The 19,115-nt window shown below is 51.7% G+C and overlaps 1 protein-coding gene across 1 annotated transcript in view; it reads left to right on the forward strand.

The window, feature by feature from the left end:
- The window catches only part of ARHGEF2 (Rho/Rac guanine nucleotide exchange factor (GEF) 2), a 44,356-nt gene that overhangs the window by 10,867 nt on the left and 14,374 nt on the right, over positions 1 to 19,115 (forward strand). Inside the window, 4 exon segments of the mRNA XM_008570761.1 lie at positions 3,018 to 3,135; positions 3,716 to 3,755; positions 4,949 to 5,042; positions 17,286 to 17,430. Of these exon segments, the coding sequence (XP_008568983.1) occupies positions 3,018 to 3,135; positions 3,716 to 3,755; positions 4,949 to 5,042; positions 17,286 to 17,430 (397 nt within the window).

Consider the following 19,115-nt stretch of genomic DNA (forward strand, 5'->3'; position numbering starts at 1 on the left):
TTTTTAAAAGATGACTGGTAAGGGGATCTTAACCCTCGACTTGGTGTTGTCAGCACCACGCTCAGCCAGTGAGCGAACCGGCCATCCCTATATGGGATCCGAACCCGTGGCCTTGGTGTTATCAGCACCGCACTCTACCGAGTGAGCCACAGGCCGGCCCCCCTCAATATGGCCTTTACTGTCCATATTTCTATCAGCATTCTGCTCACCACCATTTAACCAATCTTTAAGACATTCCAAACTTTCTCTGGTTTTCTTTTCTTCTAAACTTTCACCAGCATCTAGGCTTTTCCTAGCCTGCTCTTTCAAATTCTTCCAGCCTCACTTCAACACCCAGTTCCAAAGTTGCTTCCACATTTTAAAGCATTTTTTTTTTTTTTTTTTGTCCTTTTTGAGACTGGCCGCACTGCACTCAGCCAGTGAGCGCTGTGAGCGCACTGGTCATCCCTATATAGAATTGGAACCCGCAGTGGGAGCGCTGCTGCGCTACCAGCGCCGCACTCTCCCGAGTGCGCCACAGGCTCGGCCCTTAAAGCATTTTTTATAAGCAACATCCCACTTCTCTGGTACCAATTTTCTGTATTAGTCCATTTCTATTGCTTATAACAAAATCCCTGGAACTGGGTAATTTATAAGAAAACAAAATTTATTGCTTACAGTTTTTGAGGCTGGGAAGTCCAAAGTCCAGGGAACACATTTGGTGAAGGCCTTGGTGGTGTTGACAGTAACCCATGGGTCTCACATGGCAGAAAATGGCAGAGCAGAGAGAGAGATAATTCTTCATGTGCTCTTCTCTTTTTTTTGACTGGTAAGGGGATCACAACTGCTGGCTTGGTGTCGTCCGCATCACACTCAACCAGTGAGCACACTGGCCATCCCTATATAGGATCCGAACCCGTGGCCTCAGGGCTATCAGCGCCACACTCTCCCAAGTGAGCCACAGGGCCAGCCCCATGTGCTCTTCTTTTAAAGTCCTCAGAGCCATGCCCCTGACCACCATTATTAATCTATTCACTATGGTATGGTCCTATAATCTAATCACCTCTTCAAGGCCCCACCTTTCAATTACCATAATAGGACTTCCCATCCTCTTTACACTGTCACAGTGGGGACTCAGTTTTGGGGGATGTTCAACCCAAAGCAGTAAGTTTTATATATGTTTTTGTAAGAATTTATCTATTTTATTTTCATTTTCAAAATTATTGGTATAAAGTTGTAGATAGTATTTGCTCATCTTTTTTTTTTTTTTTTTAACCATGAGCGGTAAGGGGATCTTAACCCTTGACTTGGTGTTGTCAGCACCACACTCTCCCATGTGAGCCATGGGCCGGCCCATTTCCTCATCTTTTTAATCACTGATCTTTCTTTTTTTTTTTTTTGTCTTTTTCCGTGTCCAGCAACGGATCGCAACCCTCAGTGTTGCCCCCGCACCGGACCAGGAAACGGCAACGGGACTGCAACCCTCGGTGTTGCTCCCGCGCCTCGCTCAGCCAGTGAGCGGGAACCAGCGGGAACCGGTCCGTATGTGGGATCCGAACCCTCAGGCGGGAGCGCCGCCGCGCTTCCCAAGCGGCGCACTATCCAGTGCGCCACCGGGCCGGCCCTAATCACTGATCTTTCTGTACCTAGATCCACTTTTTCATTCTAATTTTATTTTTGCCTTCTCTCTTTTTCTTTATGACTCTTATCAGAGGTCTATTTCATTTGCCTGTTTCTAAAAAATAACTCTTGCTTTCATTTACTCTCTCTGTTTTATCTTTGCTACTTCATTGATTTCTGCTTTTACCTTTATTATATGCTTCCTTCTGTTTTCTCTGGGTTTATTCTGTTCTTTTTCTAAATTTTTAAGTTGGCATAACTCATTAATTTTCAGCTTTCATAATTTTTCATATAAGCATTTTTAGGCTACAAATTGCCCATCAAATACTAGTTTGGCCATCTCTCACAAGTTATGTTGTATAGTATTTTCATTGTTCGGTTATAAGGTATTTTTAAATTTCCATTATGATTTCTTCTTTGGCCAATGTTTAGTTAGAAGGATGTTTTAAATATATATAAATCTATCTTTTTTAATTTAAAACATTTTTTACATATACACGCAGGAAAATATAAAACTTACACGTACAGTGTAATAAATAATTAGGAAGCAAACACTCATGTAATCACCCCAGGTAAAAAAAGTAGGGATTACCAATACCCAGAAGCCTCCTGTGTCCCTCCTCATTCATAAACCTCTCTCTAGCAGAGATGATCACTTTCTTGACTTTTGACATTGATTTTTTTTTTATAGAATTATCACCTATGTATGCATCTCTAAACAATATAGTTTTGCCTGTTTTAAACTTTATATGAACATAATCATAAAGTTTATAAATCTTTTATGTCTTGATACTTTCACTCAACGTTATGTTTGTGAGATTATATTGTTAAGTATGCCGTGGTTTGTTCATTTTTATTGTTGAATAGTATTTCAATGTATAAATATATTACAGATTCTTTATCCAATCTACTGAAGAGGGACTGCTGTGTTATTTGCTAAGATCTCTATGATATAGATTATCTGAAATGTGTTAAGATTTGTCTTATGGACTAATATGTGGCCAGTTTTTGTAATGCTGTATGTAGGCTTGAGAAAAAAGTTATTGTCTAATGGTTGGCCATGGTCTGGCTTCTATAGGTTAAGCTTGTCATCTCTGGAAACCGTTCAGGGGAAATCTTTTCTAAAATGTTTTCTATATTAAGGAAGCCTGGGCTTGAACTCAGCAGAGTTATGAATGCTAAATAGCAGGAATAAGTTCCCAATTATTTCAAGTGCAATATCCCAGATATGAGTAGCAAAGAGGGATGGGAGGCCTGGATTTGAAGACGGGCCTAGCTGTGGGAATGCAAAGAGCCTGGGGGGGGGGGGGGGGGGGAGGGGGGGGGGGGGGGGGGGGGGGGAGGGGGGGGGGGGGGGGGGGGGGGGGGAGGATGGATGAAGCCTGACCTTTGTGTGAGGACTCTTGGCATAATTCTAGGATCAGGATTCCTGTCGTCCATCTGCTAGCCCTTCGGACCACTCAGCGACTGGCATGCTTTCCAAGTCTGTATCCATGAGTGGCATCAATTGCCTCTTGGACTGCTCAGATCCAAATGGTGAGTAAAAGTGGGGAGCAAAACAGTGGTGGCCCCTTCCCCAGTCCATCTCATCACCATTCCTCAGAGTCCGGATGTTCTGGATTATGTCTAGCCACACACCCTTGAGCCCCTAAAACACCTTTTTGCTCTCAATGAGAGATCTGAATTCAGGACTCTGGCATTCTGAGACTCTCCTACCAATGAAGGAGGACATAGGATAGAGTGAGGTTCTCTAGCCTCCCCTGTCACAAGAGATGGAGGACAGTTACTGCAATGTACCTTGTCCTCAAGATGGAGTACTGGGAAGTCAGTGTGAGACCTCTGCCCTCCCATTTACCAGAAACAGAACCGAAACATTGGGCCCTTGCCCCCATCTCTACATAACCCTGCTGTGCCATTCCCCTGGTTCCTAAGTTCTTCGATTCCGCTCCCTAAGACCCGCCCTCCCTCCCTGCTCCCCAGTACCCGCCCTCAGGAATGGTGTCACATGCACCTGCAGCTTGGGAACCTGATCCAGGTGGAGGGGGTGGGGGAGGCAGCCTTGGGCGCCTTTGTCTGGCTTTAGCTAGACACTTCTCATCTCCTTTTGTGTTGGCAGGGAATTTATCCCAGTCCTCTGCCACTGACCTCAGGAAACGGTGAGTTTGGGGGATTTGGAGCCCTTCAAAGGCCTATGTAAGGGAAGAGCGATGGATCTGGGCCTTGGATTTTGTAGCCCCAAGGGTCTCTCTGCCTTCTGAAACATTGCTCTCCTTAACATTTCCGATCCAAGACTTTAGATATTCTTGTCCCTGAGCTGTATAGAATTCACCCTCTTCTCTCTAGTGTGGGGGGCTCACCAGGTTTCTGGTAGCCCCAAGGGCTGAGGGAGAAATTAGGGAAAGAAAAGGAGTATCCAGTCCACATGGTGTCAGTTGAATAAAATAGAGAAGGAGCTGCCTGTTGTTGTCAATGACATAAAGGTGAGAAGGCACATCTGCTGTTGGACAGTTTTAGGGAGAGACGGTGACCAAGGACCACGGATCCACTTTGGATGGCTCAGATAATTGACAATGGGCAGGTGCCCTAAGGAGAGTTGGGCAAGGGCTGTAGAGATCTGAGAAGAGAGTGCAGGGCCTGAAGGCATGAGGAGGAAGCTGGGAGATTTCAATAACTATGTAAATAAGCATGCAGAATCAGCACCTGTTTATTTGGCTCCTGTGGCTGAAGCCTAATAAGAGTGGTTCAGCTCTCTGAAGACAGTGTGGATATGTGAACAAGTAATGGGCCCTTTAAAATATCAGGCTCTGATTTGTGGTCCTGAAAATCTCTAGCTGACACATCCTCCTGGCTCCGGGTTTGGGATTAGCTCATGGGATGGGGCTGATGAAATCCCAGGAAATTCGGTCTTTATTGGCTTTAGGCCCAGAGGCGCTATCCAAACAGCAGAGAGGGTCCTACACAGGGCTCTTGTTCTGAGAGGGGGAAATGCCCCCCTGGAGAGCCTCCACCCCACCCTACTTCCACTGGCAAACAGCATGAGAGAGGAGATTGGGCCCTCCTATCCTGAGCCTGAATTAGGTAGGAAGGGGGACTCTGCATTTATCTGGGAGGAGTCTGGAATTTTCCTCATAAATAGAGGGGCCTGGGAAATTGAAATGTCCACATCCAGGAAGTCCTAGGAGGTGGGGTCGGGGGGCTGTCTTCCTCTCCCTTTCAGAGTCTTTCCCCTTATATCTCCACTCTCTCTCTGCTGGGCACAGCACCTTTATCCACCATCTCTCTGGGAGTATCTTTTTCTTTTTTTCCAGCTGCATCTCCATCTCCTTACCTCTTCCCTTTCTCTCTGCAGCTATAGCCAGCTGGAAGGGAGCTCAGGTACCCGGGCAGGCTCCTCCCTGAGACGGACCTTCAGCTTCCTCTTGGGCATGACCGGAAAGGCCAAGGTAGGAGTCAACCAGGGAAGCAGGCGGCCTGGGACCTGCTGCCCTCACAAATTCCCTTCCTTCCCATCCCACCATTGCCCCCCACCCCAACTCTCTCCATTAGAGACTCAGGGTAATGGTTCAAATTTTAAGGGAACACATGCTCTCTTTCCCAGCCTCCGTCTTTGTGTCCCAGTAAATCACCTTTTCTCTGCTTTCCCCCATGCCTCCAGCTTAGCAGCCAGCTGTGGACAGCTGGAAGAGGAAAAGGGCAAGGAGCCTTCAGGAGCTGAGGAATGGCTTCTCCCTTCCTCTCTTTAGGTTTCCCATAGCTAAGAGGTGGGCAGCAGAAATCTTAACCATTTGACATAATAATGATAATAATTATAGCAATACCTTTTACTTCTTCAAAGTGCTTTTGCACTCATAATTTTATGGATGGATATAGCAGCTGAAAGAGTTGATATTAGACCATAGGCAGAGTGGAAGCTAGAAAAGTATGTGATTATGGAGCACACGCACACCAGTATGTGTGTGGCCACATGCCGTTCTCATCCCAGGCAGTGAAGGCACATTGCTCTCTTCCTTGTTACCAATCCTCCAGCTCTGGTGAAACCAGGGGCTCTGCCTACTGCTTAAATTCATTTCCACTTTCTTCATTTACTGTCAGAATGAGTCACCCCCCTTTCCTCTCATGATCCCCAAGTATGCATGTACTTCCCAACCTGGGATGGCTGCTGAGCACTGAGAAAAACTCCAGAGAAGACATTGTATTCACCTTAAGGAGCTATGGTATTCTCACCCAGTGAGATTTCCAGGGCTCTCCCTGCTGCCAGCCTCTTAGCCAGGATTCTCTTTCTCTGGGTGGGCTGGAAGTTTAGGTTGTTAGCACCTTCTCAGGACAGGCCATGGATGGGAAGTTGAGGCTAGCCAAGGAATGAGACCCAGCAAGTCTCAAAAGAGGAACAGCTGGAGAATCTGAAAGCTAGTGGTGGGGGAGGGCAAGTGAGACAGTGAGGATTCTTCTCTCCCATGGGGGAGCAGAGATCTCTAGAGAACAGAACAAAGACAGAGACCTTAGGATCTGAGTCCCATCTCCCCATAGGCTCTCTCTCTCTCTCTCAGTTCAGGGTAGGAGAGTCTGCTGGTGGCATCACCTTTTGCTGCAGGGGGAATAGTAGGGGAAGGCAGCACTGCTCAGGGGCCATCCAGACCCTAGTTGGTCTGCATTTGTGCACCCTTGGCCTAACAGTCTGGTGGGGGGCTGGGTAACAAGAAGGGGAATGTGGGCAGAGACTTTGGAGGCCAGACAGGGAACAGGAAAGAGCCCGAGTAAGTCAGAACATTTTCCCACTCGGCCTTTCCTACCAGGGTTTCTGGTCCTGTCTTTCTGTTTCCCTCTCTGTTATCTCCCAGTCCATCTTCCTTCCACCCTCATGAATGTGTGTGTCTGCTTCACTTAATCTCTTCCTCCCTCTCCTCCCACTTTAGAATGGGGGCCAGAAGCAGGTAAACATCAGGGGGTGGGGCTGGGGAGAAGCTCAGCCAAGCAGTGAGAGAAGGAAGTAGTTTATTCCTTCCTACATGACCAGCATTGTACAGTTGACAAAACACTTTCCCGGAGGTCATCTTATTTAATTCTTATAACAACTGAGGCAAAGATAAGTATTTTAATCTAAATTTTACACACAAAATAACTTACAGGCTAAATTACTTGCCCAGGATCCCACAGCTGTTAAGGGGTAGAGCTGTATTGCAATCCCAGAATGGTCACTGGAGGCAGTTATGCCTTAATTACCCCCTCCCAGAATATATAAGGTCCAGAGTAATAAGAAAAATAAACTACCTCCTGGACCGTGTAGAGCATGGACCCAGGTATCCCAGGGGCTCCATCTGAAGTCTCTGGTAACGAGGTTCTTCCTTGGGAAGAACCTCCTCTCTACCCCTGAAATGGGAGGGCCACATTCTGCCAAGTTTTAAATTGGTTAAAGAAGGTGGTGGCTACTTCTAGATTCTGGCAGAAATGTTTGGTTTTGTGTATCTAAAAAAAAATAATTTCTGAAAATCTGAAAGATATCACTGGATAGGAGTGAGGAAGAGTGGAATGAAGGGGTTTGAAAAAAGGGGCAGGGGACGCCAAAGAGAAAGGAAAAGTGTTCATTGTCCAAGAGGACACAGAAAATGGAAGATGAGTCAAGCTGTAGGCCTAGCTCACTAAATACAGGTGTTTTTAAACGTAACAGTTGTCTTCCCTTCTTTCCCCAGACACCTTCCTTGTTACTTATTTCCTAAGAGGAAGAAGAGGGCATAGGGTGAGGGGGTAACAAACAGCAGGTGGGATGGAAAGTAGACTGAAGGTTGAGGCAGGAGATAGAAAAGAGTTGGGGGTCAGATCCTCCATTCTAAGTTGAGATGTAGACTGAGAGGTCCCTCAAAAACCCCTGGGATTCAGGTCCTAGGTTTATTGGGTAACCAGGCTGGAGTTTGGCCCTTTAAGATTGTATCCCTAGCTTGCAGCACTCTCCCACCCCAGCCCTGAGAGAAAAGCTCAGGTCCCAGCCCAGCCCCGATCTCTGGGCCCCTAATGGGTGGAGCCCTGAGGCCAGCATTCTGGCTTCAGGCTGTCTGTTTTTAAATTTAGTACATTCCTCAGCCTCGGCTGCCCACGGTGGGGGGTGGTAAGTCTGGAGTTCTGGGGCCAGGGGGCCTTTGGACTGCTGGTTTTGGGGAGTTTGTGGGCCTTCCCATAGGTCTTCACTGCAGACTCAAGCCTGGAGGAACCAGCTTTGGCACTGGGAAAGTCCTTTCTGCTTTCTAATTTCTATCCAGCCTGGACTGGGCATGTTTTATTTCCGCTCCTTTTTTCTGGTCTTTGCTATATAAGGATTCTAAACAGGGGAATGGGTGAAGAAGGAGGTGAAGAAGGAGTTGCTAGGCAGGAAGGGAAGCTGAGGAATAGTGTGGGGGTAGTGCTGGGGGTGAGGAGCCCAACCAGCTCAGCCAGTGGTGAAGCAGTGGAGCCCAAAATAGTGGCAGAGGCTAAAATTGGCACCTACAAGAGTGCTGAGCTGGGCTTGAAACCTGCAGCCTGGCCCTGCTGCTGAGCTGGGGCAAGGAGCTGCTGGATCTGGGTTGGGCTTCCTCTCCCTCCTTCTCCCACACCTTTTGGGACCAGAATCTGGCAGGACCCTGCAAACATAGAATGCTCTGTCTCAGTGCTCTCTGTGCTTCTGGTTTCTTCAGAGAAATGGGAAACCCTGAGAAGCAGAAATGAACTGCAATGTGAATGATTATAGTTAGACTGCAGGAGGGATTTTCCCAGTAGCAGGAAACTCACCAAAAGCTGGGGCAAGGGGTCCAGAAAGATGAATGCCCCACCTTACCCCGCTTCTTGTGGAGAGAGTGACCCTGCCCTAACTGCCCCCTGACTAGGGCAGGCTGGTTTCTAGTTTTTCAGTTCCAGTTTACATTGCAACAGAGATAACTGGGTATACCCCAGTTAGACACAGGAAAGGACTTCCTCAGCTTCTTAGACTTCAATAAAGGTGGAGAATCCCACCCTCCTCTCCTCGCCCCCCCAAAGGAGATGGCAGAGGCGGAGCTGGGAGGAAGATGGGCAGAGTATGGTCAGGAGGGCCCCAGAGGGGTGTGGTCTTGTGGGAGAATTCTCGCCTCTCGATTCTTCGACCTCAGCGAGTGAATCCTCCCCTTCACGCCTACTAGAGACCCAGCCTTTAGTTCCCCTTTGATTTCCCCTCCCTTTCGCCACCCCTGTCCCCAATCGTTAAAAGGGGTCTGTCTGCTCTGGCCTGCTTTGATGGGCCCGAAAGCCAGGAAGGAACTGGTCCCCCGCTCCCAGGAGGGCTGGGGCGGATGGAGTTCTCCGGACTGCAGACCTTTGAGGACTGAAGTGACGCGGTGGGGGAGGGGAGGGGAACGGGAAGCCCTGGGGTCCAGCGAGGTCCGGGGCTGGGTTTTAGGAAAAACGGAGGTAAGAGGCGGGTCTCTGCGGCTAGAGGCGCCCCGAGGCATTGGAGGGGAAACAGGCAGAGGGGCCCCTCAATCCGGTCCAGGGACCCCAGTACTTCTCGAAGCTGCCCCAACACAAATCCGGGCGTCCCGTCCCGCGCGCCGGTACCCCGCCCTCCCTGCGCTCCGCCTCCCCCCTTCCTGAGCTCGGGTGGGGGAGGAGACTCGGGTTTGAGGAACTGGCGCTGGGTGCAGGGCAAGGGGAGTCGGACTTCCTGTCCCCGAGACAGACGCGTGCGGGGCGGACCCCTCCCCCACCCCCCCACAATAGCTGGACGCCTGGGTCCGCGCCGCGTCCTCCCGGGCTCCCCGCTTCGGATTATGTCTCGGATCGAATCCCTCACGCGCGCGCGGATCGACCGAAGCAAAGAGCTGGCGAGCAAGGTGGGCTCTGAAACCGCTCTCCCTCCGACACCCGGCACCCGCCGCGCACCCCCTGACTCCGCGCCTGCTTTCTGGGCGCCAAAATCGGGCGGAGCTGTGGATCGGAAAGCGGCGGGACGGGGTGGGTGGGGACTGTGAGCCAGTGGGGAGGGGGTTGGGGAAGCAGTAGATGCTCCGCCGCGCAGATTTTGTGCTGGGATCCTGGCAGAGAGCGGACTTGGGGTTTGGTCGCCTCCGATCCGGCGGGACCTGGTGTTTTGGGCCTCTTGAAAGAAAGTTGCTCCGGTAAGGGACCGAGCGGGAAGAGAGAGGTGTGTGTATCGGGGGTGGGGGCGGTGAGAGCTCTCCGGCACCACCTCTCGCCGGGGTCCTACTGGGATGCTCTTGGCGATGTCCCCCCCCCCCCCTGGTCGCCTCCGATCCGGCGGGACCTGGTGTTTTGGGCCTCTTGAAAGAAAGTTGCTCCGGTAAGGGACCGAGCGGGAAGAGAGAGGTGTGTGTATCGGGGGTGGGGGCGGTGAGAGCTCTCCGGCACCACCTCTCGCCGGGGTCCTACTGGGATGCTTTTGGCGATGTCCCCCCCCCCCCGTCGCTGGCTTGGTCGTTCCCCCTTTGTCCCCGCCAGCCGGTGGAGGGGGTGGTTTCCCGTCTTCCTCCCACCACCACCACCCCCCGCTCCAAGACAAAAGTCAGCTCCTCCTCCTCCTCGCAAATGGACTTTCCAGCTGTGATTCAGTTCTCCCCTCTGGGTGGGCGGGTGGCTTACTTCCCCCCAAGCCGTCACCCTCAGGTGAAGAGAGCAGAGGTCTTTGTGTAGCTGGGATCCTTTCCTCCATCCTGAGCACCCCTGTGCCCAGAACACAGTGGCCCCCATCTCTATCTGTCCCACCAGCTTCCAAGCTCCTTGTTCTCCCAACCTGAAACAACCCAAAACACTTAGGCTGACCCAGCCGACACTGTGCACCTTGTTCCCTCGCCCTCTGTTCCCTCCCGCAGCTCTCTTATTATTTCCTCATCCTGGGGGGCCGTCACCTGTCATTTCTTAAGTCTAGATTTGTAATTATCCTCAAACCGGGTTCCCACCCCCATCATGACCTCTTGGCCACTCCTTTCCAAGTATCCTTTATCCCTGTCTTTGTACCCGGGCCCACTCCCAAATGCCATGACCTCTGCACACCCGGCCCCAGGAAATAATGACGCTGACTTGTAGGTGAGTGAGAGTTAGGAGGAAGGTGGTGCTACCAGATGGTACCTTCCAGCTCCTCAGTGCACCCACACTGTACCCATTATCAGAAAGGCCAGGACCCAGCCTGCAGCTGCTTTAATCTCTGGCTTCTTTCTGCCCCCAGTGCCGTATCTGGGTGCCCAGCCTATGCTGATCACCATCTTCAGGGAAGGGAGCGGTACCCTTTTGGAGCCCTCAAGGGGGATGGAAACTACTCCCCTCGACCTTCCTCCTACTTCCTAGCCAGGCTACCTGTCTTGATGCTAGGTTGGGAGAGGTTGCATCCTGGAGTGGGGGTGAAGGGCCAGGGAAGGAGGCTTTAAGACTTTCCTTAGTGGGCTGGGATTAGATTCTGCTAACTGGAAAGCAGCTGGCCATTTGTGCGGGGCCTAAGACAAACAGAAGGCCAGGGTGAGATGGCTGAAGTGTGGTGGAACAGTGGGGTGGCAGACAGGCTCTTCACAAACCTGTGCCAGGCCAGGCCCCAGTTCCAAAGTCTGTTTATTTTTTCAACCGTTTGAGCTGAGACCCTGGAGTAGAGCCAGTGGGGGCGGGAGAGATTTTTTGAAACCACGGGAATTTGGTTCCACCCTAAAAAGGAAAGCCCTGGGGGAGTGGTGGGTAAAGGGGCTGTGGGGGAGACCTGGCAAGGGCGTGTAGAGAGAGGTTCTGGGAGGGTGGATACTGTGGTCCATTTTCTCTTACTAGGGAGAGCTGGGAGGCTGGCCAGATACCTGGGTCCTCATACCCTGTTTGTTTTTGGTGGTGAGGGGAACTAGGAACCCAAAAGCCTGGCTCTCCTTTCTACCCTGGGACTGGTCTTGGGGAGAGGGGGAATTTAGGATTCTGGCTGGGGGAGGGAAGGGGGACTGAGGGGGTGGATCTGAGAGAGCAAGGAGGCCACAAGAGGAGGGTGGTTGTCAGTTTGGGCTGGTCGGAAGGAGAGGGCCAGGGCCACCTCCGGAAAGCTGTGGTTAACAGAAGGGAGGAGTTGGTTCTTAGCCAACAAACCCTGGATCCCCTCTTACCCCCTCCCCCAAGCACACCAGCTGTCTCCTTTCTTTTTACACTGTGGTGGGAAGTAGAGGGGGCCTCTGTGGAAGAGATTATTTGAAGAAGATGTTGTCCCCTGCTACCTACTTGGGGGGATGGGTCAGAGCTAAGTCCTGACACTTCACACACCCTCACACACACACACACCCCATTCCTTGTTTCATTCCCTGGGAGCTCCATAGAAGGAGGAATTTAAGTATTACCTTCACTTCTCCTTCCCACCCTCACAGGATCTTTCTGTGTGGCCCCCCACCCCCCATGCTTCCTTTTTCTTTTCACTCCATTTCTGTTCTTCCATGCTGTCTTTAATTCTCCACCCCCTCAATTCTCTTTGCTCTACTTTCTACCCCCACAAACCCCAAGCCCCACACAAGTCCCCTTTCTCTCTTTAGCTACCTGTTTTTCCCTCTCCTTTCCCAAAGCCTAACCTTCATTCTCTCAAAACAAAGGGTCCATTTCTGCCAGGCAGGGATCAGAGATCTAGGGATGGCCCTGGAGGCTGGGGGGCCCCTTGGAATCTGTAGGATCCCAGCCTTGGAGTGTGTGGTGGGCAGGTGGAGTGGGGATCTAGGAGAGAGACTACTTCTTTGTTCCGAGTAATGGAGAGGTGGCTGGCTTTGTGTGCACGACGAGCAGTGTAGCGCAGAGAGGAGGGCTGGGTGAGCCCAGGGGGGAGCAGAGAGGTTGACGGATTTTGGAGGAGAGTTGAGAAATTGGGGGTCCTCTAGGAGGGTGAGGCTTGTGGGGGCACAGAAAAAGATTTTAGGGTCATGTAGGTTAGGGAAAGAGCTGAGGGGGAGGGGAGAAGCAAGGAAAGGGGAGAGGAGCTGAAAGCTTAGGGATGTCACTGAGTGACTGCAGAGGGCGTTTGATGGTGCCTAGAGAAGGACCTACTGAGGCCAGGCTGACCAAATGAGTTAAAGAGGGGTCTGATCTCAGTCCCTCTGGCCTTAGAACCGTGACCTTGGAATCAGGGAAGGGACATATCTGAATGTGTGAATCCCATGTGTGCATGTTACCTGTGTGTTGGTGTGTGTCTGCCTGCCTGCCCTCCTATATCTGTCCCTAGATGCTCTGGATTACTGTTTTGAACAGTGGTCACCAAAGTAGCGAGCTCCTGCTCTCTGGACATGATGAAGTAGTTCTGTTCTTAGCTTCAGTCTCTGGTTTGAAGTATCAACTAGGAGCCGAGTGAGTGAGTTGGTCAGGGTTTCTCTAGCTGGTAAGAGAAAAGGCTGAGAGGAGCTGGATGGACCCTTCTGGGTTTATGTCTCCTTAGGCGAGAGTGGGGGTGGGGCTACAGGCAGCAGCTGCCCCTCTCCCAGCTCAGCCGGTCTGCCCTGTGCCAGGAGGGCAGGGAGTCCTGGCTCAGCTATTGTTCACTTGCACAAATGCTCGTCTGTTTACATCACTCTTCTCCCTCTCTCTGCTTGTTTCTCTCTCCTGGCCTGACAGGTGTGGCTGGGTGGGGGGCAGGCTGGGGTCCAGGATGCCTAGGTCTCAGAGTCCCTAGCCTAATTTTATTCCCTATGGCCCGTAGTGTCCCTCTTCTGCATCACCAATGTGCCCACCCCCATTTCCTGGTGGCTTTTCTTCATTCATTAAGCAAGCATTAAGTGCCTTTGTGTGTTCCGTGATGTCTTTCTGTGTTGTTTCTGGCTTTGGTGTGAGTTTTTCCTTTGGTGGCCTCCCCCTCAGCCTTTTATCTTCATCTTGTCCCCAGAAGCTCATAAAGTAGCAGGGCCTTGCTGAGACCATCGCGATCCCTCTTTTCAGTCCCATGACCAGGAACCCTTTCCCTCCTCTTTTCCCAGCCCTATAGCTTATCCTCCATCACTCAGTGCCCTTCACAGGCAATGACTCTGCACCTCTGCTGTCCAGGCACTGAGCCACAGCTGACTCGAAAAACCCTCCAGGGGCCCTCTGGTCACCATACAGAGGGTCTGACACAGGCCCCCCATCTTGGGGAAGGAGCTGCTGCAGTTGTAGCTGGAGCAGAGGCAAATCTGGGTACCACATGACTCTCCCAGAAGTCTTGGTTTGGACATACCTGATGGAGAAGCAAGGCAGCTGAGAGCTTAGGCCTTGCTTGGAGAAGCCTGGGTAGGCTCTGCCAGGCACTGCTGCCCACTGGGGAGTGCAAAAAGCCAAAAGTCCAGGCTTTGGCATTGCCTTGTCTTTTGTGTACATCATTGTTTTCCTTATCTCTCAGCCTAGGAAACAAAGTGGGGAGAAAAAGGGAGACCATGTCTGCCTTTGAGCTTTTCAGCAGTCAGCCACAATGCTCTCTGCCTTCAGCCCTGTCTTTCTTTCCCAAAAGTGACCAAGATCTGGAATGACAATGGAAGGAAGGTTTGGGTTGGCCTTCTTCTGACTTCCAGAGGAAACCCTCATGGTCTAAGCTCAAAAGAAGTAGAAGGAGAGAAGGGCTGGGAGCCCTTTGGGAAGAGAGAGAAGGAGAAACAAAAGGAGAGAAAACTGAAGGCTTTGAAACTCTGATTAGGAATGAAGGACATCCCCAGAGCAGGGGCAAGGGTGCTGCTGAGACCCCATGTCTTGGTGTCCATTCATCCATCCATTATTCCCTTTTCCAAACATTTATCGAGTGCCTGTTGTATACCAGGCATTGTGCTAGGTGCTTTCACATGCTTTATTCACTTAATACTTGATGTAGCAATGGTGTAGATGGAAGCTCTGTAGCAACAAAGACTTCCCATGGGGCCTGTGAGGAAGAGATGGAACAATTCTAGATGCTGGATAACAGAGGACTGAACCAAGCAGGAAGGGCCTCTGAGCCCTGGGGGGTGGGTGTTGTGGATTCTGGAGTCATGGACCCTTTTGTTGGTGGACAGATTGGGGTATGGGAGATGAGGTGCCACCCTGCTGGGGGGGTGAGTAAATGGGAGATCAGCGTGATTATCTTAAGAATATGACAACCAAACAAGCCCATTCATTCCATCTCTGGAGCAGTAAGAGATGCTTACTGCTTACTGGCCCCAAGTAAGCAGGCCCTGTGTCCTTCCATCCTCACCAGCCTGAGCCCTGGGGCGGGCACAGGCTGCCTCTGTGACAATAGCGCTAGGCAGTGCCAGGGCCGCTTGCTGCTGGGCAGTGCCTGTGCTGGGATGTGCTGCTGCTGTGGCTGCTGCCCACTGCTAGCCCACCTAGAGAGGGGATCACTTCAAGAGAGGGTGAGTGTTGGGAGGTGAAGGAGGCAGGGCCCAGAGTACCTGGGCTGTCATGCATCGATGCCAGAGAAGGGAAAGGCCACTAGAGCCCCCATTATCTGACTGTCCCAGTCCTCTCCCTCTCTTTGCTGCTCCCATCAGAGCTGGTTCGGGCAGACAGGTGAGTGTTCATGGAGGGTGGAGGGCAGAGGGCCGGTGTGGAAAGGGGGACTTGTAGCAGCATTAGGGCAGATCTGCGGCACTGGTTCTGGAGTGACCCTGGTCCCAGCATGTTGTTCTTTTAAATACTGTTTTGTGTTTGCTTGCTTGGTTTTAATTCAAATGTGGTAAGTTCTCAAACTTTTGATTTGTGTCATAGAGAAGGCTGGGAGGGCGGGAGAGAAGGGAGTGTGTGGCAGTGAGAAGAGATATTTGGACTTGGTCTTTGAGGTTCTGTAAGGTTATTATTCAGAGGTGAATTTGATCTTCTAAAGAGCTATAATTTGGAGCTAGATAGATGGAGGTTAGACCAAAAGGAGAATTTTCTAGTGGTGCATGTAGGGAAGTACCAGCAGAGGAAAAAGGAGGCTAGAGTTAGAGGCTGCAGGCTGCTCAGCTTCCTAAGAAGGCCTAGGAGGGGGAGGAGGAGTTGGCCTGCAGTGAGGAGGAGGGAGGGAGGGGCCAGTGGAGGGGAAGCGAGAATGAGAAAGGGAGGGCAGGGGTGCAGGGCATGGGAAGGGGACCAGGAGATAGGAAGAGAAGGAAGGAGAAGAGAAAATTAGGTGATTGGTCTGGGAGGGTGAATGAGGAGAGGAAAGATAAGGGAATGACCTTTAGACCTCTGGGCTATGCTCATCATCAGCCAAACCAGACGTGCTGAAGAGAGAGAAAGATCTTGGGCCACCAGGAAGCCCTGAGACCCTGGGGCACTGAGGCCCTGTGCCCTCTGGCCCCTGCACTGTTGACTCAGACCCTCCACACTTCCCTCTTCTGCTCTAAGCACCAGGCCTGTGCTTCTCTTCCCTCCCCCACCACTTAACTGCTAGTGTGGCTGGAGCTGTGAGTCAGTGCAGGTCTCCTCACATCCAGGCCGAGAGCTCCCCACTGAGTTGAATTCTTTCTCCCAGGGCCCCAGCCAGTGGGTGTCCTCCAACTCACACCCTCAGCCTTCCAATCTGGATCCTGCTCCTGATTTCTGAGAGGCAGGAAAACCTTGGAAGGTGTGGTCTTATTGCCTTTATTCCTGCTCTTCGTCCTCCAAGAGTGGAGAGAAAATCCAGAGATCTAAGGGAGCAAGTGTGGAAGGTACTAGAATAGGTGGGAAGAATGGTATCCCCATCTTCTCACTTTTTCAGGTGTTTTGGGAAGTACAGGGGCTTGAGGAGGGACAGAAAAGAGGTCAGGGAGAATGATGTCACTTGCAGAGGCAGGGGGAAGTGGGAGAAGAGAAAGCCAAGATGGGAAACTCTAGCCTCAAATGTCCTGAAGAAGGACACACAGTGTGCCCCATCTCTATTGAGACTGAAGCTGGAGGATGGAGGCTGGATGTCAGAAAGGACATCGTAGGATGGGAAAGACCAATTGGGTACAGAGCAATAGAAGGAGCTATCCTAAGTCTTGTCTGTGTAGGGTGGTATAAGAGGGATAAAAGTTAGACTGCGGGAGAGATTTTCTGCTGGCAGTGACCATGATGGCTGGCTGAGTTTCCTTTGCTAAAGATCCCAGAGGTTAGTGGGGGACATGCTGCCTCCCAGAGAGGCCCCAGTACCTTGACTGAGTGTTGGTAAAACAGTTAGAGGTTTGGGATCCTGACCTCTGGGGTTGAGGTGGCAGTAGAGGCGTTCTGCCTTCTTCAGCCAATCTAATAAGGGGATCTCCTGCCCTCCCATCCCCGCCCCCCCACTGTGACTGCTACAGAGACAGCGGCTCCAACACCGGTTGTCATGGTTATAAGAGGAGCTAACTCCCATAGATTGGAAAGCGCTGGTGAGCTGGCACCCTCTGCTTTGCCGGCTCTCCCCTCCTCTCTGCGCATCTTCCCTTCCAACTGAGAGAAGAGAGTACAGCAGCTTGGGGGCGAGCAGAGCTGGGGCTGGGAGGTGGAGTGAGGACGTGGAGATTTAGAGCCAGGGAGATGAGTGGCAACAGGAGGCAGCCCAGCCGCAGGGGCCAGGTAGGTCAGGGACCCAGAAGCCTTTTTGGGTTGGCTGCCCCAGAGCCTGGCCTGGTCACTCCTGGACAGCTGCCTCTGACACTCTGTGGCAGTCTCTGCTTTAGGAATTGGTGTCTTTCCAGCATCCCCAGGCAGGCATTTCTCCTTGCCCCTGCCTTCAGCCTGTCTCTCTGGATTCCGGGCACCCTGGCTCCTTCCAGCCTCACTTACTGTCTCTCTCACGCCTTCTGCAGACCCAGGAAAAGGAGAAGATGAAGGAAGCCAAAGATGCCCGCTATACCAATGGGCACCTCTTCACCACCATCTCAGTTTCAGGCATGACCATGTGCTATGCCTGCAACAAGAGCATCACAGCCAAGGAAGCCCTCATCTGCCCAAGTAAGTTGTTTGGACCCTGAATGTCACTTTGATTCGGTGCCCACTGACCCTAATCTTTCCATCTGTTCTTTCTGCCCTGGATCCATCAGGGTCACTCTCCTCTCTGAGCCCCAGCTGGGCCCAAGTGCCAGGGTCAAATGCTTGATCCCTCGCTCCCTGTCCTCACATCGAGGGTGGTGGCTGCTGGAACATGGCATAAGCAGGACTAGCTGGGAGTGTGGGGGAGGGGAGGCTGGGATGGACCCCTTGCAGCTGTCATCCTTTGGGTATCCCCCTTGCTTCCTGAACAGCTGCTGAGGGTTAGGGGAACTGATTGGAAAAGGAGCAGGAATGTTGTGTGTGTTGGGGTGGGGGGGCGGCTATAGAGGAGCTGAATGGAAAGCTGCCAGCCTTGCAGCTGGTTCTGCCCATCCTGTTGGGCAGAAGTAGACATTCAAGACCTCAGGGTCCCCTAGCTTCTTCTTTTCTACTGACTGTGGGTAGAACCTGAAATCTGCTGTTTTTAGCAGAGGATGGGATTAGGACTCAGATTTCTAGGCTGACTACACAGTGAGAAAGAGGGGTTAGAACTCCTGACCTTCACCCATGTCTGAGGACAGCCCTGTATTTAGGTAGCATAAGCAAAGGATTCCTTCCTTTCCCAGGATGCCTATACAGAGAGCTCCTGCTCTGCCCCTCTCCCCCAATTTCTCCTGAATTTATGGCAAAGAGATGCTTCTGATTAGAGCAGCATGGAAGGTAATGTGACTTGCTACTGAATAGAGGGACAAAAGCTCTAGCCTCTAAATCCCTATGGAACTTAGGGAAGGAACCTTTAGAAGGTACCGGTGAGGCCTCCCTACTTTCTCCCTGCTCAATTTAGAGTTATGAAGATGAGGAGGGAACCCCAATCTAGATCCCTCTAGAGACCTGACAAAATTCCCAATCTGGAAGTTTGTTGCCAGGGGAACAAGGGAGGCGGGCAGCGCTATTTTGAGAGCAGGTGGAAAGCGGAGGTTCGATCCAGAGACACTGGGTGCTGGGGGTAGGAGAAGGGAGCTCCAGCAGGGTGGGGGCAGCTACAGCCGCCACTTCTGTCTGCCCCCTCTGCCCCACCCTGTTTGCCTTGTATTTGTGGAAGTGAGCATGGCGCTGGGTATTGTCTGAAGGAGTTAGCAGAGTTTCCTGTGTTGTTGGATGGGGGAGGGGAAGCTGGAGAGGGCCAAGGGCTGAGGGTATGTCTGGAAGGAGGACAGCTAGTGGTCCTGGTGCCTGGGCTTGGCTACTCCTCCTTTCCTCTCCTCTTCCCTCCTACCCTATGACAAGGTGTGGCGTAGGATCGGGGGGAAGCAGATGGAGTGTGGGAGTTGTGGATTTGCCTTAGCTGGGGAACAGGACTCCCTGAGCCTGAAAGGGAGAAGGCAAACTGTTTGGAGTCTAGAAGGCAGACAGGCTTAGTGAGGAGGGCAGGGCAGGGCATGGCAGGGCATGGGCCTGTCACCACTCTACCACTGCTTCATTAGCCTTGGAGCTGCTTAGGCCTAGCCAGAGTCCTTGGGCATGTATGTGGTGCACCAGAAGTAGCATGGCCTTTGGATTCATGTACGCCTGAGTTTAAAACCCAGCTGTGCCACTGGCTGTGTGACCTGTGACAGATGATGTAACCCCTCCAGGACAGGCTCCTAAACTGTAAAGTGAGGACAATT

The sequence above is a fragment of the Galeopterus variegatus genome, unplaced genomic scaffold (genome assembly GCF_000696425.1).
Source record: "Galeopterus variegatus unplaced genomic scaffold, G_variegatus-3.0.2 Scaffold33, whole genome shotgun sequence".
Taxonomy (NCBI): Eukaryota; Metazoa; Chordata; class Mammalia; order Dermoptera; family Cynocephalidae; genus Galeopterus; species Galeopterus variegatus.